Source organism: Desmodus rotundus, chromosome 12 (genome assembly GCF_022682495.2).
Source record: "Desmodus rotundus isolate HL8 chromosome 12, HLdesRot8A.1, whole genome shotgun sequence".
Classification (NCBI taxonomy): Eukaryota; Metazoa; Chordata; class Mammalia; order Chiroptera; family Phyllostomidae; genus Desmodus; species Desmodus rotundus.
In genome coordinates this window covers 33848909-33875214 of record NC_071398.1, presented here as the reverse complement: position 1 = coordinate 33875214, position 26306 = coordinate 33848909, and the positions used below count along the sequence as shown (strand labels likewise).

The window sequence follows — 26306 nt, the reverse complement described above, 5'->3', positions numbered from 1 at the left end:
CAGCAGACCCCAGCTGCTTCTTTAGGCCCCTGGTAGGGGCTGCTCCAAAGGAACTGCAGGGTGGCCTTGCCTGGGGGCACCCCTGGAGCCACTTATGGGAAGAACTGAGCCTGGAAAACCTGCATCTCATGGGAGAGAAGAATGGAGGTCAGGAGCTGGGTGACAGGAGAAAGGTAAGTTTACCTCCTCGCACAACAGCGTGACTCCCCACATCTGTCTCCCCTCTCCTTAGTCCTTACCTTCCTGTCGCCAGCGTGCTATGGGCAGAGGCCATTTACTAGTGGGGAAGGAGGAAAGAAATTTGCTTCTAATCTAGAGGAACTGCCACTCCTGATGATACACTTTGGGAGATGCTACTCCAAAATCTTTTCCTAAGAAAGAACAAAATTTCTGAATGAGAGAGGAGGCAGGAGACAAAATGACACTGTGATACCATTAGGAACTCACAAGGGGGCAGCATTGGAACTGTGAACAGGAAGTTGGAAGGGATGCTTCAGCAGGATGAGCAAAAATATTAGCCACACCAGAAATAGTTACAAATATAGTCACAAGGGTTTCCGTAGTGTAGTGGTTATCACGTTCGCCTCACAAATATAGAGTCACTAACACATGACAGTCACCATGCCAAATGGTTTACAAGTTTCATGTCATCCTCACACAATCCTTCGATTTAGCCATGCCGTTGCTGTGTAGATGTGCAGATTATTCACTGCAGGAGGGTGCCAGGCAGAGGAGCAAACACTGATTAAATTCTAGCCTATACTTTGCTCGTCAAGCCATGTGCCTGGCTCAGGCTGGCCTCCATCCAGAAGAAGCAGCATCTTATTCTAATCTGAACAAAAACACCACCCACTCCTCCAACAGTACACCTCGGTAAACAGGAGAGCTGTGCTCACCTGGGGAGGGGTACCTTTTCCTAATTTGCACAAAAGTGCTGCATGAGTTAGCTACAGATCTGAAGCCATTATCATCTTCATTTTGCAAGGTGAAGAAATTTGCCCAAGGCCCTACAGCAAAGAATGGGTAGATGTGGGATGTGATCCTTCAAGGCAGGACCCCCAAGGGTCAGGCGACATTTAGAAAACTTAGGCTATTGGGGTAATGTCTATCCTTGGGGTCCATTTGGGAAAGGTGAATTGTGGCATGAGAGAGCAGACAGAGGAGAGTGGCCATAAAGGAGACAGACACCTGGGCATCCACTCTGATGAGGCCTGGTGCAGGAAGCAGAATTGTTCCTCTAGTGACAATAATGCTGTGAACACACAGGAGCACCAACAGTGGTAGCTGCGTGCCCAGCGTGCGTGACCTGGGTTGTAAAAGTTATCTCTTTTCATGTGTAAATGTCTACAAAGGGCAAGGAATTTTGTTTTATTTGCTGATATATTTCCAGCACCTAGTAGAGAGTCTAGCACATAGTAGGCTTTCAGCAAATGTTTGTTGAATGAATGAATGCTCACAATAGCCCTCCAAAGAAAGTTTTATTATTTGTTCTATAAATATGGAAACAGGCCAGAGAAATTAAGTAACTTGCCAGAGGCTCTGTGAGAGGCAGAAACAAGTTTGTTTCCTGCACAGTGGTGACACCAGAGAATTTTGATAAAAGCTCAGGTGGCCCCACTGCCCCTCCCAATAATCCCAGGGACTACTCTTTCTTCCACTGCTCCAGGGCATGTGCTGCTGGACCAATTCTTCCAGTTACTTGTGCCTCCTCTTAGGGGAGATTTCCATTCCTCCCTGGGGCCAATGGGGCCTCCTGGCCTGACCCACCCCTGGCATTCTCTGCTGACCCTCACTACTTGAGCCCTAAACCTTCTACCAGTTGCCCCAGCAGGTCAAGCCTATGCACCCAGCATTCCTTCTGCCTGCAGTGATTCCTCCAGTGGCGTCTGTATTGTCCTCCCACTCAACCTCCATCCCCAAACCCCTATTACCAACTGTAAGCACATGACAGCAAAAACTGATTTGTTCACTGCTGTACTTTTAATAGCTTACTTGAGATAAAAATTTTATATCATAAAATTCACCCATTTGGAGTGTAAAATTCAGTGATTTTTAGAAATTTACTGAGGTGTGCAACTATCATTATAATCCAATTTAGAATATTTTCATCACCCTAGTAAGATCCCTCTTGCTCGTTTACAGAACATCCCATTTCTACCCCCATTCCTCAGGCAACCAGTAATCTACTCGCTGTCTCTAAATTTGTCTATTCTGGACATTTCATTTAATTGAAAACATAAAATACATGGTCTTTTATGTCTGGCTTGTTTCACTTAGCATAATGTTTTTGAGGTTCACCCACATTATAGTACACATGGGTATTTCATTCCTTTTTATTGCTAGATAGTGTTTCATTGTGTGGATATGCCACCTGGTTCATCCATTTGCTAGCTGATGGACCACCAAGTGACGTTTCCATTTTTTGGCTATTATGACTGATGCTATTTGAACATTTATAAGCAAGATTTTGTGTGGACATGTTTTCCTTTCTCTTAAGTAGATTACCTAAAGGGAATTGGGTCACATGGTAAGTTTATATTTAGCTTTTTCAGAAACTGTCAAACTGCTTTCCAAAGTTACTCCACCATTTCATATTCTCACCAGCAATATGTGAAGACTTGCATTTCTTCAGATCCTCGCCAGTACTTAGTATTATCTGATGTTTTTCCTTATAACCATTTCAGTGGCATGTGAGTGAAATGGTGTTTTATTGTGTCCCATAAATATTTGAATGAATAAATAAATAATCTCTGAACCTGGATAGAACTTGGGTTTGAATTCTGGTGATGATACTTAACAAGTTGTGTTACCTGGAGCAAGTCACTTCCACACTGTAAGGCACAAGGATTTCAAGACATAATGGTGATACCCTAAGAAGCAGAGTATCTGCTATAGATTATGTGCCCCCTAAAAGGTGGCTGCTGTCATCATCACCTCTATCGCCATTATTATTAATATTATTATTACCATCACCCCAAAGACAAGCTCACACCAGTGGGATGATGGCAGCTAACGTCTGTCAAGTTCTCATTGTAACACGTCAGTCTCCCTTCTAAGCATTTGACATGTATTAATCCTTTAATTTACACCTGACATATGAGATTAGTACTATGATTATCTGTCTTTTAGATGAGAAAGTAGATTCAGAGAGTTTAAGTCACTTGCTGCACATCAGAGTTAATAAGTGACAGAGCTGACATTGAACCCAGGCCTCTGGCTCCAGAGCCCACACTCTCCATCACTGTATTGTGCTTCCTGCCCTTACAAGGCAAACTGGATGAGTGCCATTCTGGAGTAGCAGAAACAATGCAAGTGGAGAATCAGTGAAGGAAAGATGAAGTCTGCTTGGGCTTGGTTAGGGCATTCTGTCAGAGGCTGCTCTAGCAGCCAGGCCTACAGGTGTGGAATTTGCTCTTCATTTTGCATACTGTGCAGCTCTGCTAACGGAGCTAAAAGCATCTTTTGTGCTGTCGCTCAGCAGTTGCTGACGTTGTGGGCACTGCCAGGTCTTTATCAGTTCTGTCAGATTAATAACTAACTGCACTTGTTCTGGAGGAGCCCTCAAGGTGCTGAACAATTGGGTTCTCAAACAAGCAGGTGAGTGCTGGGCCCTGAGTGGTTATATGGAGGAAAGGCTTGGTACTTACTTTACTGGTGGCAGGAATAGGAAACTGGTGGGCTGACCCCACTGGGGAAAGCACCAGGGAGCAAGAGGAAGTGGGGGTGGTGACAATGTTCCCTGTGGATTATTGACATGCTGTGGTGCAAGATCTCCACCCACGCTGCCATCTCTCTCTGTCTCTGTCTCTGTCTCTCTCTCTAGTAGCCATCACCATGGACACAAGCCTAGACCAGTCCGTCTTCCCTGGAAATCACTGGCTGTACTTCTCCGTGTACCTCTTCACCTTCCTCGTGGGGCTCCCCCTCAACCTGGTGGCTCTGGTGATCTTCGCCAGCAAGCTGCAGCGCCGCCCAGTGGCCGTGGACGTGCTCTTGCTGAACCTGACCCTGTCGGACCTGCTCCTGCTGCTCTTCCTGCCCTTCCGAATGGTGGAGGCGGCCAGTGGCATGCGCTGGCCCCTGCCCTTCATCTTCTGCCCCTTCTCCAGATTCCTCTTTTTCACCACCATCTATCTCACCTCCCTCTTCCTGGCAGCTGTGAGCATTGAGCGCTTCTTGAGTGTGGCCTACCCGCTGTGGTACAAGACCAGGCCCAGGCTTCTCCAGGCTGGCCTGGTCAGCGGGGCCTGCTGGCTCCTGGCAGGCGCGCACTGCAGCGTGGTCTATGTCACCGAATTCTCGGGGAACTCCTCCCACAGCCAGGGTGTCAATGGCACCTGTTACCAGGAATTCCAGGAGGATCAGCTGGCCGTCCTCCTGCCTGTCCGGCTGGAGATGGCTGTGGTCCTTTTCGGGATGCCCCTGCTCATCACCAGCTACTGCTATAGCCGCCTGCTGTGCATGCTCAGTAGGGGAGCCAGCCAACACCGGCAGAAGAGGGTGGCAGGGCTTGTGGCAGCCACGCTGCTTAACTTCCTCATCTGCTTTGGGCCCTACAACATGTCCCATGTGGTGGGCTACCTCCAGGGTGAAAGCCCAAGGTGGAGAAGTTGTGTGCTGCTCCTCAGCACCCTGAATTCCTGTGTTGACCCCCTGGTCTACTACTTCTCATCATCTGGGTTTCAAGCTGAGTTTCAGAGGCTGCTGGGGAGGCTGACTGGGGCCTGGGGCCTTTCTAGGCAGGAGAGCAGCTTGAAACTAAAGAAGAATGAAGGAGAGGGGCAACTTCAGGAGCTGTCCGAAGTAGAGAACAGGTAGTGGACACTGGGAGGGCTGTGGAGTGGGTGGCCGAGTGGCCTGGACTAAAAGACATCTCATCCACAGGGCAGTTCCTAACTCAAGTCAGGCGGGACCTGCGAGCGGCAGTCTGGGGACTGGTGCAGCCGGGCAGAGCAGGTACACAGCCTTCCTAAGGATGTGCTCACCAAAGCCCAGCTCTTGATCTCACCTCACTGTCCTCCCTTCTCATCTCCCCACAAGCTGTGGATGAGGCCCTGAGAACTAGTCAAGGTGAGAGTAGGGCTCTGGAGAAAAATGAGCTCCCCATGGCAGTAGACTAGCTCCTGCGCTTTTCTGAGTGTTAAAGAGGAGGTGAGAGCAGTGTCTAGGATCAGGATCTGAGGGACTCTCCAGTGACTTGGGACAGGAGAGAAGAATCTACCCTTTGGAGCTGCTGGTACGGCAGGCCGGCAGTTTAGGACAGAGGACTCCAGGTACAAAGGAGCATCCTGCTCTCATGTGGACTTTTGCAGAAAGTTTCCATTGTTCAATAAATTCATATTTTTGGAGACATTTATGAAAAATGACAGAACAAAAATGACCTAAATAAATTTGATAGCAAGCATTGTCTTTCCTTATTCTGTTTTCTTATGGTATATGTGGGTCAGGGGGAATTGGTGGATAGAAGGATAAAACACCTAGACTCTGAAGGGAAAGGGCTAAACAATAAGATACCTGGCTGCTGGGAGAAGATCTGGGTTGGAGGAATAACAATAATAGCTGACATGTTATCTTCTCTAACCTTCTCAATCACCATGTGGCAGGTAATATTTCTATTTTACAGATGAGGGAATGAGGCCAAAGAGGTGAAGTCTCTTACCTGAGATCCTATAGCCAGTAAGTGATTGAAGCAAGACTTGGTCCCTCTATCTCCACTGTGGCTCCTCCTTCTGCCCTCATGTTCTGGAGGCATTGTTCTGGAAGGCTCTCCCACTTTGCTCTTGTTCTACGCCCTCTCCCCAGGTGTTCCAATCCATTAGAGTAGCTGTGATCATCAATGACTCCTAAGAATCTATCTCCAGCTGCAGACCTTGTGTACCCAACTGTTCGAAGAACATCTCATCTTCACAAGTTCAAACCATACTCTTCATTTTCTCCCACAAAGCTGATCCCACTTCACCGTCTAGTCCACCTCTGTAAATGGCAACACCATCTACCTATTTGTCCAGGCCAGAAACCCAGGCATCATTTTTTAAAAAGATTTAATTTATTTTTATTTTTAAAATGATCACACAATAAAAAGGAACTTTTTCATGTGTATAGGTTTGTGAATTTTAACACACAAAGATTCCTGTAACCACCACCACAATCAAGATAAAGAACCTTTATAGTCACATCTGCCCATCACCCCTAACCGCTGACAACCACAGATCTGCTATCAAGACAGTTTTAACTTTTCAAAAATGTCACGTAAATGGATTCATACAGTCTTTAGCCTTTTGAGACTGGCTCCTTTCACTCAGCATAATGTCTTTGAGATTCATCCTAGTTATTGTATCACAGTTTGTTTATTGCTGAGTAGTTTGTTTCTTTGACTGGACCAAAGGAACCAGTATGTATGACTGGACCACAATTTGTTTATCTATATGCCCAGTGAAGGACATTTGGGTTGTTTCAGTTTAGGGCTATTATGAATAGAGCTTCCCTAAACATTCATGTACAAGTTTTTGTGTGGACATAACTTTTCCACACTGTCGTCAGCACTTGGTGCTGTTAGTATTTTTATTTTAGCCATTCTGATAGGTGTATAATGGTCTGGAAGCCATTCCTGATGCCTTCTCCTTACTACCCACGTTCAATTCACCATCAAGTCCTATTTCTTCCATCTCCAGCATATCTTACATAAATCCGTTTATCTCCAACTCCATGGCAACCATTATCCCTCACATAAACTATTGCAAAACCTGGCTCTTCTTTTTGTCCTCACCCTCATTAGTTCACCCCACAGCCAGAGGAAACTTTGAAGAATATAACTTGGATAATGTCATTACCCTGAATGAAACTTTTTATGGCATCCTATTCCTATCTCTCTTCATGGCCTATCAGGCCCTGTGCTGTCTGGCCCTGCCTCTCTCTCCAAGATCCTCTGGGGCCACATTCACTGACACCACTCTGCTGGCCTGGCCTCAAGCAGGCCAGGCTCCCAGCCTCTGCATGCACTGTTTCCTCCACACTTTAGCTGGCTGGCTCACCCACTTCTTTCAGCTTTTCTCTCCAATGTCACTTTAAAATATATTTTTTTATTTTATATTTCAGTCTCAGAAGTGCACCATAGTAATTAGACATTTATATAACTTATGAAGTAATCACCTCATCAAACGTCACTCTTTAGAGACAATTTCTCTAAGGATGTTACCTTACATTTTGCTATGGCAGTTTGATTTACATATTTGCTCATTTGTTTAATGTGTGATTCCTCCCTCTAGACTGGGAAGCTCTTGGCAGCAGTCACCATGTCTGTTTTATTCATTGCTGTCTACCCAGGTGCCTCAAACAGTACATAAAACAGAGTAGGCATTTGACATTTGATAAACAAATGATTGAATAATAAAAAGTGCCCTTGATTTTCCACTATTATAAAACATGCTACGGAAGCATCTTTTTATGTAAATGCTTGTGCACTTGCACATGTCCTACAAGTGGTACTGCTCTATGATGGTACATACAGTCGACTTTTTTATAGATACTGACAAATTACTTTCCCCAACTACATCAACCATCTCTCCTCTGACAGCCTGTAAGAAACCCTGTAATCCTGCCAACAAGGGAAAATATATTTTAATTTTTAAAAATGTTTATATTTAAAATTTAGGATCTCAGTGTGTTAGTCAGAGTCCTCCAAAGAAACAGAACCAATAAGATGTGTATATACACAGAAATAGACTTGTGCCCTGGCCAGTGTGGCTCAATTGGTTGAGCGTCATCCCACAAACCAAAAGGTCACAGGTTTGATTCCCAGTTAGGGCACAAGCCTGGGTTGCAGTTTCTGTCCCTGATCGGGCCATGTACAAAAGGCAGCCAATTGATGTTTCTCTCTCACACCTTATGTTTCTCTCCTCCCTTTCACTCTCTCTAAAATCAATAAGCATGTCCTCAGGTGAGGATTAAAAAAGAAGAAGAAGAAAGACTTGGGTAATGAATTGGCTCACATGATTGTGGTGGTTTGATAAGTCCAAAATCTGATGAAGGAGGCCAGCAGGCTCAAGACTTGAAAGTGTTATAGTTCAAGTTCAAAGGCAGTCTGCTGACAAACTCAGAAGAGCCACTGTTGCAGACAAAGTCTGAAGACAGTCTACTGGGGAGGAGTTCCCTCTTCCTCAGGGATGTCAGCCTTTTGTGCTATTCAGGTCTTTAACTGATTGGAAGAGACCCACCCACATTATGGAGGGAACTCTGCACTCAAAGTCTACTGATTCAAATGTAAATCTCGTCCAAAAACATCCTCAGAGAAACACCTAGAGTAGTATTTGACCAAATATTTGACACCATGGCTCAAACAAGTTGACACATAAAATTCACCAGGCATTCAGCATTATTTTAACTTTAATTTTTTAGATAAAATGTGAGGTAGAAAATATTTGCATATTATGTATAGTCATTTATGTTTCTTCCTATCTTTGCCTCTTTCTTATTTGATTTGCTGGAGTTCTTTGAATATATAAACACTTTATCAGTTATATATGTAAAAAGAGTAGTCTTTTACTTTGTTAATATTTTTTATAACATTATATTTTTATATGCTCAAAATTGTCATTTCTTTGATGACTTCTACATTTATGTCATGCTAGAAAAAAGCCTTAATGAGACTTACAGACTTAAAAGTAATCATATGGTATTTATTAACCCCTATTGTTTTTAAAAACATATTTAATCTTTAATATACCTGGATTTTACTTTTATTCTTTAATTGCAACTTTTCAAATGAAGAGGCAACTATCCCAACATTATTTATGGATCAGTCCATCCTTTTCCACACTGATAGAGATGGACTTGGATCATTTAATTGGATCATTTGAGGAAAGAATCCTCAAAATATAATCTACAAACCAGATATCATCATTTTACCCATCTTATTAGCAAAAGTGTTAAAACTTGAAAATATCCAGTGCTGGAAAGGTTCATGGAAATGGTACTCTCATGGTAAGAATGTAAATTACTGAACATTTTCGGAGAGGTAATAAGGAAATATCTATCAAATATTTTAAAGTACACCTCTTTGACCTAGCAATTCTATCAATTACATATGCAAAAATCCATCTAACTAAAATACTCACATGTAGATGGATAGATACATAGATAGACAGACAGACAGAGACAGTCACTGAAGCAGTGTTTATTATAGCAGTAGAACTGAGAACTAAGAAAATGGACCCTACATGGTTGCATAAATTATAAGATGGTCCTAAAATAAAATACCATTAGAAAAAATATAGTAGATATGTATATTGTGACATGGAAAGATCATCCAAGTAAAAAATAAAGTTTTAAAACAATAGATATATAGTATGAATCTATCCATTTATTTCTGAAAACGATACATTTATAGTGTGCATATATGGGTGCAAACAATAGAGAGATTGCCCCCAGGAAGGGAGAAGTGTCAGGGAGAAGTACAGTGGTATTTCTCAGTTTACTTCTGGGTTGTATTATAATAGAGATATGTTCATGCATTATTACACACTTTTTAAAAACTAAAGCCTTAATAATGGAAAAACATTTACCACCTTGATTCCAACTAGCTAGAAGAGAGGGCACAGAAATTCAAGTTGTCTGAAAAATCAGAGGGATGCTGTGAAGTTAGCTGAGATAATCAGAGTAATTCATTTAACACAGTCAGGCCTCCAAGTGCCCACCCCTCAAACCTCAGGCACTGTAAACAGGAAGAGTGTCTTCTCTAAGAAAAATGAGGGTGGCCTTATTGGGAGATGGGGGAATGTGAGCAGGACATGCCACCAGACAATGACCAACAGGGCAGGTGCCCAAGAGATGTGTGGGAGGGGCTCATTAGTGTAGGGCCAGCATATGCTTTTGGACAATGCCATTTTTATCACTGATAAAAGATCAAAATGTACCCTAAAGTGTGACTATCAGGATAATCACACCCATACAGAACCCTGTCTGACCAGTCCCCTGTGAGCCAATCACAAGGAATCATCAGCTATGAGTTCAAAATGTAAAAATGTAATCAGACTTCTGGCACTGCTCCATCAGTCTCTCTGCAGACTGGTCCCAGACACCCCCAAGAGCAGGCACAGGATTTTCCCCAAAGTAGCAGGTTCCTGTGGACCCTTGAGACACAAGACAATAACCTTTGAGGTACAGTGTCATACCCTTTTAAGAGGAGCTTCCTATCATAACAGCTAAAGAGAGAAATTTTAATATGTTAACTTAGAAAAAATATGGCACAGAGCCAAGGCTGTCCCTGTAGCAACAAGAGTCTGGCTCATTAGCTTTCTTCAGTGAGGGAGAAGAGGTGAAATTATAACTGGTGCACTAGGGATTGCTAAAAACTGGTCTCTCTGAAGGCCAGTCTCACACATGAGAGCATCATTCCTTTGCACAGTGTAGCTGACACAGATGGAGACCGTGGCGCTGGCCTGTGAGATAAGCAAATAGCAGAGCTGGTGGTGTGCTTTGCAATTTGGCAAAGATTTCCCCCGTAGATGATCTCTTTAACTTGTAAAATAAATTTGAGGGGCCGGCATCATTCTGCTGTCTTTACAGATGACATCACTGAGGATAACATCTGTGAAATGAATGCAGGGTATAAAAAGGGGACCTTTTGCTGTTTAGCTTCAGCCATGAACAATCAGCAGATACCAAGCCTGACCTAATGAGGAGTGTTAGACCATTCATGTAGACTGAAAACTAGTTCTGCCAGCACTCGCTCAAGGTGCCCTCTAGGCCACATACAAGGAACTGGGAAGCAGAGGAGGCAAACATTGAGGACTGTTCTGGAGATTTGTGAGTGCTGTGTTACAACCCCAGTGGGAAGGTGAGGAGAGCTTCCCACTCACAGGTAAGATGCACATTAGCCCTGCTGGGTGGCTCTGTTGGTTGGAGCACCGTCCAACACACCGAGGCATTGCAGGTTTGATTCCTGGTCAGGGCACATACCAAAGTTGTGCTTCAAACCTTGGTCAGGGTGAATGTGGGAGGCAACTGATCTCTCTCTCTACCCCTCTTTCGATCCCTTCCTCTTTCTCTAAAATCAATAAACATAAGGGTGAGGATTTCTAAAAAAGATGCACAGTAGAGAGACTCTAAGATAGCAGCTGGGAGGGCTTGACATTGCCCTGAAGTTTAGAGGACACAAGGCTGATGCCAGATGCTTGCTGGGAGAAATCAAAATGTGGCCTGCTGGGCCTGGCAGAGAGTGAGCTGCTGGTCCACCAATAATGGGACAAAGGTGCGTGGCTTCCTTGGACCAAATAAGGGCCCTTTGCTGAGGAGCCAGCCTAGAGTCATTTTATAAATTATACTGCCCAAGGGTCAGCCTAGAGGAGCAATGCTGTACCAGGCCACCTAGACATTTGCCACCCCTTAGGCCTACTCTCTGCCCATAGGGCACGGCCCTAGGTGGGTTCAAAGTAAAAGCTAAGGCGTGGGAGAGGAGAGGAGATGAGATAGAGCCAAGAAAGAGGAATCCCAGTGGCTGGCCTCTTCTGGGCTGCGAGCCTGTGGCATTGCAGAGCTGGAAGGGACAATCGCCACTGGAATAGGATTGGGAATTTTGGTATAACACTGGCCAGGAGCTGTGTGATCATTAAACTGGACCAGACTTTTTAATCATCTAAGAGTGCCTGAAGAAGCCATGACACCCAAGGAGCCAAGCAAGCTGCAGAAAGAAGAGGTGCAGGGGAAAAATAAATTCAGAGTTTGCTTGAATCTTGCCAAGTTCAGCTCATTCAATAGCAGATTATATTCAATTCTAGATGGCCTCAGGGGGCAGTCATTTGCCTCTTTGGCTTTTAACATCTCCATATCATCCAGGGCAGGTCTTGGGCTCTTGAATCACCAGATATAGAAGGGATTGCTGCCCAAGAGGGTTAGAGCATGGCTGCACTGGACCATTTGCTCACAACAGGGTCTGGTACAGTGCTGGCCCAGAGGGGACCTGGCCCACCCCTCATAATTACTCTTTAGGCATGATCACCAGATAGGGTAAACGTACAGTCACAGAAAAACCTTGACAGGACCCAACTTTAAACCTGTGGCTCATTTCTGACTCTATATTTCAATGAATTCTGTCAATTACAAGCAAATAAAATCCTAAAACTATTTTGGAAGAGAACAATTACATTTCTTATTTTATTTAAGAATGCTGCTCTTCTATTATAATCTCATTTGGCATTTTATCACTTTTTTTTTCAAACACTGGGAACCTCAAAAAATGAGAGTGGTCTAGCCTGTCCTGACCTCTGAGAGGCCCTGCTCTAAGGACATTGGTCATCCTTTGGTTGCCTAGCATCCAAACCCCTTCCCATGTTTAGGGAACTGCCTAAGCATGAATTCTGAGTCTTAGTGGGAAGCAGAGTTTCACTCCCACTAGAGAAGCTGATAATACTAGGACTTTGTTTTCCATGCATCCTTCCTGTGTTTAGGCAATCAGATGCACCTGCCCAAATTCTAAATCTGAAGCTACAAAAAGGGTACAAGAAGGTAGGGCAGTGAAGAATTAATTCTGGTGGTGGCAACAGTAGTGCAAATAAAATGTGGCTCTAGGGCCCAGTGTTCAGTGTTTGTGTGTTTGGGAGGGAGGGGCTCCCGTGTCCTCATTGGACTGGGTCAGTGGCATGACTTCTATGTGGTCCTGACTGCGCAGTTTCCTTTATTCTCCAAGCCTAGTTCACCAGCCTTCCTGGAAAATCTCTGAATCATCTAACATTTTTATCATACAACCCTCAAATTAGCCAGAGTTGGCCTCTGTTGCTGCAATTAAGACCCTTCACGATGATTATGAGCTAAGAAAACCTGCATTCTAATGAGAGATTCTCAACCCATTAGTAATGTCTTTGCTGCATTAAAACAGCAAAGAGACATTGTTTGATACCCATTACCCATTCAGCTGGCAAAGACCCGGAAGCTGGACAATGCTAAGTATGAGTTGGAGTGTGGCTCATTGTTCCTATGGCTACGAGGCTGCTCTTTTTCTGTTTTCTGTCTATTTTAGTCCTATCCACTCTCCCATCTGGGGCTGCCCAACAGAAGAAAAGGTTGTGGCTGAGCTGTGTGGACTGCACTGCTTGCCAGTTCCATGAACTATCTACCCTTAATTCTAGGTGTTCACTGTGATGAGCATCATATTCACAATAAATGTTCAATAACTGTTAGCTATGAATATTTTTCCTTGCTTTTAATGTTTTTTAGAAAGATTACGTGCACACATACTCAGAAAAAAAATAGCAGTATAAAAGGCTATATGGAGACAAACCACCGCTAACTGTTTCTTGGGTATTCATTTCCCGAATCTACTCCTCACCTGACATCCAGAGGGATCCTTTGGAGATGTGAAGCAGATTGCAGCACACCTCTGCCCATTGTACTCCGGATGTCACTCTACATCCTGACACAGCCATAAGGCCCCACATGATCTGGGCCCTGCTGACTGACCTGACCTCATTCCCACGACTCTCCCCTCACTCGGTCCCCTTGTAGGCGTTCTGACCTCCCCAACCTCTTCTGACATGTGATGGCTCATCTTACACTTGCTGTGCCTGCCTGGATGCCCGCAACAGTCTCACACCTCATACTCTTCTTTCTTGCAGGTCTCTGCTCAAACATCACCTCTGAGAGGTGTTCTAGGACTGCCCTTACTTTCTGTTCCATACTCTGCTTTTCCAGTCTCTGTCTTCCTTCATGGTGCCAGCCTAGCCCTTGGCTTGATGTTTTATATCTGTTTCTCAATCTATTTCCTGTCTTGCCTCAGGCAATAGAACATCAGCTCTTTGCAGCAATGCTTGTTCACTCTGATTGCCCAGCACTAGGGAGAGCTGCCCCATGGGGACTGCTCTGCAAGTACACGCTGAGTGAATGTGTGGGTATATATCCCCTTCTCGTACAACTCACTGTTTTTATACTGTGCTTTTTTCATTTAACAATACATCTTGGAGTTTGATCTACATTGGTATATGTAGAATTGCCCCATTCTTTGTAACGGATGCATAGTATTTCTATTGTTGGATGTCCCATAGTTTTTACTTAACAAAAGCCTTTACTGATAAATATAAGCTGTTCCAAGTCTTTTATTATCACAGAAGAAACAAAAACAAAGCTCTGTGATAAACATTCTTCTTTGTGAACATAAGAGAGTATATCTATACAATAAAGGTCAAACTCATAAAGGTCAACTTGTTGGATCAGATGGCATAGGATTTTTTAAAAGATTTTATTTATTTATTTTTAGAGAGGGGAAAGGAGAGAGAAAAGAGAGGGAGAAAAACACCAATGTATGGTCACCTCTCACATGCCCCATACTGGGGACCTGGCCCACAACCTAGGCATGTACCCTGACCGGGAATCCAACCCTCAACCCTTTGGTTCACAGGCCAGCACTTAATCCACTGAGCTACAACAGCCAAGGCTAGGATTTTTAATTTTGAAAGATATCAACAAATTGTGCCCCAAGAAGCATGCCCCCAGTAATGGGGAAAGAGAGTGAGAGGAGTAGGAGATGAGGTCAGGAAGTGAGGGGAGCAAGAAGCTGACACAGTGGAACTGTAGGCCACTGCAGGACTGTGCCTTTGACAAGATATGAGGAGACAATGGGATCCTGAGTAGTGGATGGATATGACCTACTTGTGTTCTAAAAGGTCATGCTGGCTGCTGTGTGGAGAACAGATTGAAAGGGCCAACAACAGAAGCAGGTAGACCAGATAGATTGCTGTGGAAAGCAGGTGAGAGATGGTAATGAGAACCTGAACAAGAGTGGTAGTAGTATTCCTGGCTGGTGTGGTTCAGTGGGTTCAGTGCCTCTCTGCAAAACAAAGAGTTGTCGGTTCATTTCCCGGTCAGGGCACATGCCTGGGTTGCAGGCCAGGTGCCCAGTAGAAGGAATGTGAGAGGTAAACACACATTAATATCTCTCTCTTCTTTCTTCCTTACTTCCCCTCTCTCTGAAAATAAATAAATAAAATGTTTATTTTTAAAAAAGAGTGGTGGCAATAAATAGAGTGAGGAGTGATTGGATTTGTGATATAGTTTGAAGATTTGCTGATGAAGTAAAATGGCAGAGAAAGAGAAGACATCTTTCAGATTTGGGGCCTGAGCAACTGAAAGGGTGGGGAAGCAAAGTTTGTGTCACCTGGGATCCTACTCCTGAGATGCTGGAAGTAATCCTGGAGAGGCAGCAGAGTTGGTGGAGCGGAGGCATCTAGAAGACACAACAGGTAAGGTTTCTTGATCTCAGGTTGTCTGAGTGATTTCAAAGGGCTACAGTTCAACTGCAAATGAGAACAGGGACTACCTGAACTCCGTTCCCTGGTTGGGCCACTCTCCCTCCTTGCTCTTTGCCTTCCCTGTCAGTGTAAGCAGCTATATGTATAGCTGGAATCACTGTTTCCTGTCATCTTGAAGTGTTTCCTAGTCATTCCGTTTTCAGTATTCCCATATCTGGTCTTCACCTCATCTGTTGTTGCTGGCTGCTAAAGAGGATAGGAGTGGTTCCATGTTGTCAAGATATCAGAAGGGGACTTCCGGCCAAGATGGAGGCATAGGTAGATACACTCTGCCTCTTCACACAACCAAAAGAAGGACAACAAATTTAAAAACAAAAAACCATAACTGCCAGAAAATCAAACTGTATGGAAGTCCGACAACCAAGGAGTTAAAGAAGAAACATTAATCCAGACTGGTAGGAGGGATGGAGATGGGCAGCCGGGGAGGAGAGGCCTTGTGGCAAGGCAGTGCCTGGAAGACCAGAGTGGGCGAGGCAGCAGCTGGCAGACCAAGTGGTCCCACATTTGCATGAGGATAAAATGGGAGGAACAACTGGGGAGTGAGACAGACCACGCAACCCAGGGTTCCAGTGCACGGAAATAAAGCCTCAAAACTTCTGACTGAAAAAATATGTGGGGGTTGCAATGGTGGGAGAAACTCCCAGCCTCATAGGAGAGTTTGCTGGAGAGACCCACAGGGTCCTAGAACATACACAAAACCACCCACCGGTTATCAGCACTAGAAGGGCCCAATTTGCTTGTGGGTAGCAGAGGAAGCTACTGAAGCCAGCAGAGAGCCAAGCAATCGGCACTGTTTCCTCTCAGACCCCTCCCCAACAAACAGTTCCAGAATGCAGCAACATGGGTTGCCCTGCTCTGCTCCTTACTATGTAACAGGTGCACCAAGACAAAAAAAAATATGGCCCAAATGAAAGAATATATCAAAGCTCCGGAAACAATACAATTAAGCAATGAAGAGATAGCCAACCTATCAAAAGTAGAGATGAAAATACTGGTAATCAGGATGCTCATATAAATGGTTGAGTACGGTCACAAAATAGAGGAAGAAGTGAAGGCTATGCAAAATGAAATAATGGAAAATGTACAGGGAACCAACAGTGATGGGAAGGAAACCGGGACCCAAATCAATGGTTTGGATCAGAAGGAAGAAATAAACATTCAACCGGAACAGAATGAAGAAACAAGAATTTAAAAAAATGAAGAGAGGCTTAGGAACCTCCGGGACAACTTTAAACATTCCAACATCTGAGTCATAGGTGTGCCAGAAGGAGAAGAAGACCAAGAAATTGAAAACTTACTTGAAAAAATAATGAAGAAGAATTTCCCCAATCTGGCAAAGGAAATAGATTTCCAGGAAGTCCAGGAAGCTCAGAGAGTCCCAAAGAAGTTGGACCCAAGGAGGAACACACCAAGGCACATCACAATTACATTACCCAAGATTACACAGAAGGGGAGAATCTTAGAAGCAGCAAGAGAAAAGGACACGGTTGCCTACAAAGGAGTTCTCATAAGACTGTCAGCTGATTTCTCAAAAGATACCTTACAGGCAAGAAGGGCCTGGAAAGAAGTATTCAAAGTCATGAAAGGAAAGGACCTACATCCAAGATTGCTCTATCCAGCAAAGCCATCTTTTAGAATGGGAGGGCAGATAAAGTACTTCCCAGATAAGGTCAAGTTAAAGGAGTTCATGATTACCAAGCCCTTATTATACAAAATGTTAAAGGGACTTATGTTAAAAAAAAGAAGATCAAAAATATGAACAGTAAAATAACAAACTCACAATTACCAACAACTGAACCTTAAAAAAAAACCTAACTAAGCAAACTAGAACAGGAACAGATTTTCAGAAATGGAGATCACATGGAAGGTTATCAATGGAGAGGGGAAGTGGGGGAGAATGGGGGGAAAGATACAGAGAATAAGAAGTGTAAATGGTAGGTACAAAATAAACAGGGGGAGTTTAAGAATAGTATGGGAAATGGAGAAGCCAAAGAACTTATATGCACAACCCATGGACATGAACTAAGGTTGGGGAATGCTGGTGGGAGGGTGGGTACAGGGCAGAGAGGGGTAAAGGGGAGATAGACATGGGACAACTCTAATAGCATAATCAATAAAATATGTTAAGAAAAAAAAGATATCATAAGGGCTCTGAACCAGAAAAGGGTTATCAGATTCTGACTGGCTGTAGCAGCTTATCAGGACATATCAAAGGCTAGGAGAGGAAGATAAGATCAACAGATGAGACAACCATCATTTGAGGTCAACCAACTCCAGACAAAAGTCAGCTCTCTCAGGCTTGTTCCAGTGTCCTCTCCCCACGATCCACTAGCCTGAGCAGCTTGGCCTATCTTCTACCCAGCCACACTGGTTTCCTTTCCATTCTTCCAATACAGGAAGCTTTTTTGTACCACAGGGCTTTGGTGCTTGCTGTTCCCTCCACCTGGAATGCTTTTCACATGGCTGGCTCCTTCTCATCAGTTCAAATTTCCTTTGTCAGTTCAGGCCTTTGACATCTCTAAAAAAATCCGCATGCCAGTCCCTCTATATTTCCCTGTTTTCTTCCTTTCTTCTCTTGAACTTACCTGGTGGGTTTGTTTACTTGTTTACTATCTGTCTTGTTCACTCATGTCCCCAGAGTAAGGGCTCTGGGCATTTTATAAATGGGAAGCAGAGTGATGGTGAAAGGTGGGACGTTGTGGAGAGGAAGTGCACATGCATAATTAATGCAAATCAACCTGAACTTTGACTTAATTGAATTAGACTTGAGATGTTGTAATGTTACACTGCCCACTCCCGTGATGCAGCTACGTGAGAGGCCAGTGAAGCCTTATGATTCTGCAAAACAAACAGTCTGAATTCCCCTTTCTGCTCCTGTGACCCTAAGACCCCAGCACCAAGGATGTCCCATTACTGGTAAGCTGACAGAATAAAGATAAAAGAGAGAAGGCAACAAGCATTTGTTGTTTGTATCATCAGGTAGCATGCTCTGACAGGTACATTCAACTTTTATCCTTTCACTCCACACAGTCAAGTGCCTATTATATGCAAGGGATTATGTCAGGTATTTTTAAAGACAAACTTCCAAATAGTTACTTCCAGAAGAGCTGATCTTACCTAGACTCAACACTAGGACCCTATGAGAAGGGGACTCCTGAAGTTTTAGAAATTGCTCACAGTGTTGGCACCTGCTAGAAGAAAGGGTCCTCAGCTCTGCTCCTGACCTGGGAATCAGCTCTGCATGGTCATGGGTAGTAATGGAGAAAAGAGGCCCCTCCCTTAGCATTCTAAGATAATTTAGAGCAGCCCTATCCAGCAATCTTCGCCTTTCAGTAAGTTTCTCTTCCTCAATCAAATGTACACAGTAAAATGGCACAAATTAATTTGGTAGAGAACAAAAGATTATTATGTTGCTTTCATCTCATATATATCAAATATCAAAAGTACTTCCTGAATGACCATTTTAGGCCAGGCACTATTTGGGTTAGGGAGGGCCAGGCTGCAAGAATGTAGAGAGACCATTTGGGTACCAAAGTAGAGAATAATGAGCTAAGTGAGATCATTTCTTCTGGAGAATGTGGGCTGCGGGTCACTCTGACAGGGGACTTAAGAATTGGAAAATTTTAGTTTAAGGTAAATAGTTGTAAGCCTAGCAAGTAATGTGTATGTTGAAGCTTTTGTTTCAGAAATTACAGATAAGGCCCACCCTGGCTCCTGGGAAAACAGCCGACCTCCTGGGGCACTGCTAAAGATCACAGCCTGGGGATAAGTGGAGGCATCTGGGCCATTGTGTTTCAGGGAGGGACAAACAACCACCTGCCCCTGGGAACAGCTAACCACCCAAGACAGAAATGTTGTAGATTCTTCTACCTGACCATCCCTGAATTTTAAAACACCTCATTGCACCTTATTTATTCCCTTCTATAAAAACCTGGGCCTGGAAAGAATAGACAAGATGGTCTGTTAGGGTATGAACCTGCTATCTTCTCAGATCACCAGCAATCTGAATAAAGATTCAATCACTGTCATTACTTACTGGGTTTGGCAGTGACAGGCAGCCCGAACTCTGGTGTCTTTTCTGGTTTCAACTCTTCCACGGGCAAGAAGAAGAGTCTCTGTTGGCAGGGTCAGGCAGCCGGTGGCAAAACACACACAATCCCTGAGGAGAGACAAAGCATCCTCTGTGTCCATTATCTTCATGTGTTTGCCCCTAGACACCACCAGGGAACAATGTGGACTCTACAAAGGTTGATAAGAGAGCAGCAGTTAGAAGTCAAGGGCTTCAAGAGAAAGATGGGGGAGGAATAGGAGAAGAAAGAACAAAGGGAGCAAGATGTGGATGTGTGTGCAAAATTGCTTGAAATAATTGTCCATGGAAAGGAAACAGAATAGATTCCTTGGAATGCAGAAGGAAGAAGAAGCCCAAAAGAACAGTTGTGATCTGGATTCTGGGAGATATAAGTTTGATGAGAACAGAATTTGGAGGATCAAGCTGTCTTGTAAAGAGCTCAGCTATTGTCCTTTCTCTTTTTTAACACGTGATTCTCCCAAGTATAAAAGCCTGTTATTCGTGAAAGAGAAAAGGGTGGTCCAGTTGGACAAGGTTCCACTTGCTTCTGAGACCTGATGTATTTGAAAAGCTGTCTGCCTGCCTCCAGGAAAAGGCAATGGACCTGATTTTGCTTGTGCTTAGGAAAGAGGCTATTGGGATTATGATCCTAGGAAGAGTTGGGATAGAAGGAAAGCATGTAGATAAACTCAGCAAGAGAGAGCAGAGTATGGAGTTTACTCTCCAAGAGGAGAGAAAAGAGGTCATAAAAATGGGAAAGGAGCAAGGACAAGGTAATGGAGCAATGTTGCTGGTGAGGGCTGGGTGCAGGTGAGGGCAGGAGGAAAACAAAAAAGGTGAGCTCAGTCCTAAATGGGTGGGAACCTCCTTATTTACCTGGTCCTCTATGAGATTCTCTAATTTGGGAATGAGCCCCACAGATGTGCACCAATCATTTATTACCAGTAACAGTTTAATGACTCAAAGCTTTATTTTATTTTATTTTTTTTTAATTTTTTTTTTTTTTGTTATGCAATTACAGTTGTATGCCTTTTCTCCCCATCCCTCTACCCCACCCCAGGTGAACCCACCTCCCTCCCCCCTCTCCACCCTCCCCCTTGGTTTTGTCCATGTGTCCTTTATAGTAGTTCCTGTAATACCCTCTTCCCACTATCCCCGCCCCCACCCCCCCACCCCCGCCCTGGCTATTGTTAGATTGTTCTTAACTTCAATGTCTCTGGTTATATTTTGTTTGTCAAAGCTTTATTTTAAATGTCCACCTTAATAATAAGTTAGAGGAGACTGGAGGTGACTCTTGATTGACATGAATCTCATGTATATATGCTTTCTTCATGGGGAGAGAAAAGGGTGAATCTGGTAGTTCTGGTGAAAATACTGGTTATATGTGTGGTATAGAATGAAAACAAGCTGATGCTGAGTAGACTTAGTGACTTTCCCAGAGTCACATGACTGATCTGAATTGTCAGGACTGGAATTCTGGTTATCTGGCCCAGGTCAGGCCCCTTCTGTTACCATACCCAAACCTATAGGTTTTCTTTAAATTGCTCAGCATGGTATTAAGAAACTGGGCGTCTGGGATTCCCCTTGAGCTTAACTGCTTTTCCCTAGGGCTTAATCAAATTCCCTTCAAAATTCTTTTCAAAAGTGGAGCTGAGAAACTTGTGTTCAAACCCAATATCCTAAGGCAAGAAAAGATGCAAAGATAAGTGAGGAAAAAAAGCTACAATCAGGTTGAGTAGAATTTGGAGAAACTCAGACAGTCTCAGGCTTCCTCCCTCTTTGTGATGAAGCAGCCTGTTTCTTTCCACTCACTCTATATATTCATTTACTGTCAGATATTTGTTGAGCACCTACCATGGGTCAGACACATTTCTAGGTGCTAGGGACACAATGGTGAACAAGACAGGTACTGTTACTGCCCTCACAAAGTGTCCTTTCCTGTGGGGACTTGAAGACCCTAAAACTTTTCTTCTGAGAGCTTCTGAGACATCAAAATTCTCAGGGAAGTCGTTCTCTCCCTCTCCCTCTCCCTCTCCCTCTCCCTCTCCCTCTCCCTCTCCCTCTCCCTCTCCCTCTCCCTCTATTGGTGGCATGGAAATGGAGAGGGGGGAAGATGCTAAAGAGGTAATCCGGCTGGAAAGCAAGGAGGTCTTTCTCAATGACACACAGGAAACAGAATAGGACTCAATTTGAAGGGTTACCAATAATCACTTGGTGAAGCAGGGAAAGGAGATGCAATGAAGCTGAGAATGGATTCAGCTTAATTTGGGGCTGGAAAGCCCATGGTCAAAGGATTCTGACCCCATCTTTTCTCTCTTACGGAAGGATGGCCCCAAGTCCTGGATGCTTGGGATTTTTCTTTGTCTACACCATATCCTTTCTCACTGATCTCCCTGCCAACCACCTGGCCCTTTGTGAGGTGCATCTACCAGCCCCATCCTGCACCTGACACTGGTGGACCTCCTGCTGCTACCTCTGCCTTCCAAGGTAGTTGAGGCTGCATCTGACTTCCACTGTTACCTGCATGAGATAGTCTTCACTCTCACTGTCTGTGGTTGCTACAACAGCATGTGGTTGCTGGCCGGTATTAGCATGGAGCGCTACCTGGCAGTGACTTTCCCAATGCAGTACAAGCTGTTCCACTGGCCTTTTTATTGAGTGATTTCTGTTCGGGTCTTCTGGACCTTGTCCTTTGGACACTGTAGCATTGTGATTACTGTTGAATAACTTACTAAACAACAATGTGATGAGTGATGCCAAAGGCTTGCCTGTCTCCTATGAGAACTTGCCATAAGGGCAGCTGGATGTGCTACCTCCTGTGAGGTTGGAGCTTTGTCTTGTCCTCTTCATCCCCATGGTGGTCACCATTTTCTGCTACTGGCACTTTGTGCATGTTGTACTCTCCTGGGCCCAGCTGGGGCCCTGGAAGTGCTGGAGAGCTGTGGGGCTGGTCACTGTGACCCTCTTCAAGTTCCTGGTCTGTTTGGCACCCTACAATGTGTCACATGTGGCAGGATTCTTCCATAGGAAAAGCCAAAGCTGGCAGTGTGCTCAGTGCTGCTCAGTGCTCTCGATGCTTGCATTGACCCCTTCATTTCCTATTTTTCCTCCTGAGCTGTCCACAAAGCCTTTGATGAAAGGCTATAGAGGCTACAGAGCTTGGGTGGATAAGAGTTGGAGGACCAGCTGCAGAGAGAGGAAATGGGAGCTTAAGTATGGCCAATGTCAGCTTCACAGGAGACTAAATTTACTGGCTTGTTACATCCTTGCAGAGGAAAGCTAAAAAAAAGGGGAACAGTAAAACAGAACTAGGGGTGAGTTCTGTGCCTAGCTTAAGAAGCAAAGAAGAGCATCTCAAATCCAACTCATACATCTGGATGAGTATTTTAGTTCTTTTCCCCAGAGTTTACATTTCCTTATTTATGGCTGGTACTGCTTCATGGTAACCCACAAGCTCTGTTGTCCTACAATATCACAGTCTTGGAATTCTTTATCTTCCCAATTCAGTATCTATAAGATGGTAGCATTCATTTATCTACCACAGAGAGTTTGCTATATCCTTGGCCCTGATTTGGTCAGGACAGGGATTGCACATGCTGGGTCTTACCATCCAGCACAGGCAAGAGTCTGGACAGCAAGACAGAATTCTGGATGTGAGCCCGATGACCAGCACCCCAATCAAAGCAATTGATGGCTCAGGTCTATAAAATGTGCAAGAAAAGAAATAGTTCTTGAGTGAAGAGTCAATGCTAGTGTGAAGAATCTCGAGTCAAGATACTTTTTAGTAGTTATGTCCTATTTCCAATCCCCACCATTCTGTATTTGTGCCTTCTTTTCTCTTTCATCCATCTTGCCAGAGGTCTGTTAATTTGTCTTTTTAAAAAATGAGACCTTCTCTGGTATTTTTGTTTTCTATTTTATTAATGTCTAATTTTACCTTATTGTTTCCTTCCTTCTACTTTTTTGAGTCTTTTCAGTTGTTCCTTTTCTACCTTTTCTAGTTTGATGCTCATTCAATTTTTGTGCCTTTGCTAATATAAGTATGCAAGGCTATAAATTTCCCTACAAAAGCAATTTTAGTGGGATGCTACAAGTTTTGATTTGCAGAATTTTTATTATTTTGAGTTCTAAATTTGCTCTAATTTCCATATAATTTCATCTTTGACTCTTGAGTTTAGAAATGTTTCTTAGTTTTCAAGCACGTGCATTTTTTTCTCGATCCTTTTGTTATTAGTTTCTAACTAGACTGCACTGTGGTCAGAGAATATTGTTTGAATGGTACTAATTCTTTAAAATTTGTTCAGAATTATTTTCTCACTTAGGATATAGTCAATCTAATGTTCCAGGTGTGTTAAGAATATAGATTCTGCAATTGTTGGGTGCCGTGTTCTCTCTATGTGCCTTAGATCAAACTTCTTAATTTGTGATGTTCAAATATTTACATGGTTATTTATTTTGCCTATTTGATCTATCAGTTACATGAGAGATGTGTTGCATGCTCTTCTATGATGGTGAATTTCTCTATTTCTCCTTGTACCTCTGTCTTCCTGGTGAATTGAATGTTTCATTATTCCTTTTGCCTTAAAATCTATTTTGTGTGATATTTAATGTAGCCACACCAATTTGTTTTTTGTTAGTATTTGCCTGGTACATCTTTGTTCATCCATTTACTTTCAAACTTACTATATCCTTATGTTTTAGGTGTGTCTTTAACAAGCAGTATATAGAGTATTTGAATTTTTTTGTAATCTAGTCTGACAATTTGACAGTATTTGTCTTTCAACGATATCATTTTACTCTTTTATATTTATATAATAATACTTTTCAATATATTTAAATGTATGCTTTCCATCTCATTTTTAAACACTTCCATTGAAGTATACACACATACCAAAATATACATGCATACCATGCTTGGCCATATAACAATTGTGCTGGTCAAATGCATTATCACAGTGAACACAGCCATTTAACTAAAAAAAAAAAAGAAAAGAAAAGAAACATTTACCATTTTATTTTGTGGTTTTTATTTTCCTCACCTTTTAATTTTTCTTTTTCCCTTTGAGATTAAGTTATTTTATTTCTTTTCATTTCTCATATTCTCATTTCATTTCTCATATTGCTGATTTGGAAATTATATGTCCTGTTTTTATTATTTTAGACATTTAAATATGTTAGGAATTCCTTAGTTTGTTTCTCCCTCCCTTCCTTTCTTCTTCTCTTCAAAACCACACGTTAAGGAAAAAGTGATTCAGAAGACATTCAAGTATGTCATACTTGCAGAGCAGCTTTCAAAGTGGGATCTGAAGACCCTGCTGGGCCCAGAGACCCTTTGAGGGACATATGAAGTCAAAACTATTTTCATAATGATACTAAGATGCTAATTGCTTTTTCTCTCTCATTCTCTTATGAGTGAATGTACACTGAAGTTTTTTAGAGGCTACCTGACATGTGATATCACGACAGACTGAATTCAGAGCAGATATGAGAATATGTATCTGCCTTCTATTAAGCCAGACATTAAAGAGACTTGTAAAAATGTAAAACAATGCCATTCTTCTCAACAGTTTTTGAAAATTTCATTATTCTCATGAAAGTATGTTATTTATATTAACATTATGAGTTTATTATTATTATTATTTTGAAATAAATTAGTATATTTTTAAAACTTTCTGTTTTGATTTCTAATATGACAAATGCCAATGGCTATAACATATATAAACATAGAAAAGCTCCTTGGAGTACTCATTAAGTTTTAAAAATATAAAGGAGCCTTAAGTTCAATAAGTTTGTGAGTTGCCAATCTATTGAAGTGATAAACTGTGCTTATTCTGCTGAATGCAATTGCATATATTGATGCTATATAAAACATTTTGTTACCTATTGTAGAAGTATTTAATGAATCAAAATTTTGAGTTAAACTTTAATGCTGCTTAAGCTTTCAGAGATGTAATTTAAAGTCTGTCTGGTCAAATGCAAAGCTTTTTGATGTATTAAGTATGAGACATAAAAACTGGAACTATTCCTCCATGAGATAAAGAGTAACAAACTGGTTTAATGGATAAGGTGTAATTGTGCTGCTCAGGTCAGTACATTTGTCACTTTGTGTGAGTCACTGTTCTTGTTCAAAGTTTCTTTGAACGGGACTTTTTCTTCTCGCTTTATGTGGCAGGAATACTTCATCTACATTTAGGTGGTGGTATGTTGATCCAAAATATAGGTAGGACTTCTGATCTTAGAAATTGTATGAACTGGAGGAAGGGGAAGCTTAATACTAATTATATTTGGCCTACATCATCCTGAAAAAAAATGTACATTTGGTTCTTGTTAGCAAATATTAAAGAAAGTTTGTCAGGGCATGAACAAAATAAAACCAGAGGCATGGATACATGGAACAGACTGACAGATCTCGGGGGTGGGGGTGGGGGAACTGGAACAGATTAGCTAAAGAACATATATGGATATATGCATATTCCATGGACACAGACAACAATGTCGTGAAGGTGGTGGGGGTGGGGAGAGGGACAGGGGTTGAGTGGAAGGAGGCTAATGGGAAAAAATGGGGGACATCCATAATAGTGCCAATGATAAAAAAAGAAAGAAAGAAAAAAGCATGTCAGGGTAAAAGTTATAAATACACTTCGTGTGATTCATTTTGGAAGGGGAACATCACAAAGCCCCAATTTTGTTGTTTGAGTACTCAGTAGCATGTAGTTCATATAATCTAGTTCAATGCAATGTCTGTTGCACCTGCTAGTAAACAAATGGCTCTTGGAGCATTGTGTTAAGGTTTTTCTCAGCTCCTTCTAGTTTTCAGGTTAATGGTAGGGAGGGTAAACTTCCACTGGAAAGGGACTCTGATGTGAAGCTGGGTTACTTGTTTTATGTAAACTTGAGTGAGAGCTTTCTCCTTAAGATACCACACTTCTAACCACTTCACA

General features: G+C 42.8%; 1 protein-coding gene and 1 pseudogene across 4 annotated transcripts; both read left to right on the top strand.

Moving 5' to 3' along the window:
- Nucleotides 1-26: 26 nt before the first annotated feature.
- On the top strand, nt 27-6062 carry FFAR3 (free fatty acid receptor 3). 4 transcript variants are annotated; one of them, XM_053916138.1, is made up of 5 exons: nt 3118-3597; nt 3824-4814; nt 4885-4956; nt 5624-5676; nt 5803-6062. In XM_053916138.1, the coding sequence occupies exons 2-4, from the start codon at nt 3835-3837 to the stop codon at nt 5625-5627; spliced, it is 1056 nt and encodes a 351-aa protein (XP_053772113.1). In that variant the 5' UTR covers nt 3118-3597; nt 3824-3834; the 3' UTR covers nt 5628-5676; nt 5803-6062. The 4 variants fall into 4 exon arrangements, with proteins under 4 accessions (XP_045041555.1, XP_053772113.1, XP_024433511.2 ...); XM_045185620.3 differs by lacking the exons at nt 3118-3597; nt 5624-5676; nt 5803-6062 and adding an exon at nt 27-173 and having other exon boundaries at nt 3827-4814; nt 4885-5395; XM_024577743.3 differs by lacking the exons at nt 5624-5676; nt 5803-6062 and having other exon boundaries at nt 3827-4814; nt 4885-5395.
- A 15629-nt stretch (nt 6063-21691) lies between these two features.
- LOC139440447 (free fatty acid receptor 2-like) lies at nt 21692-22610 on the top strand (annotated as a pseudogene).
- Nucleotides 22611-26306: the final 3696 nt, after the last annotated feature.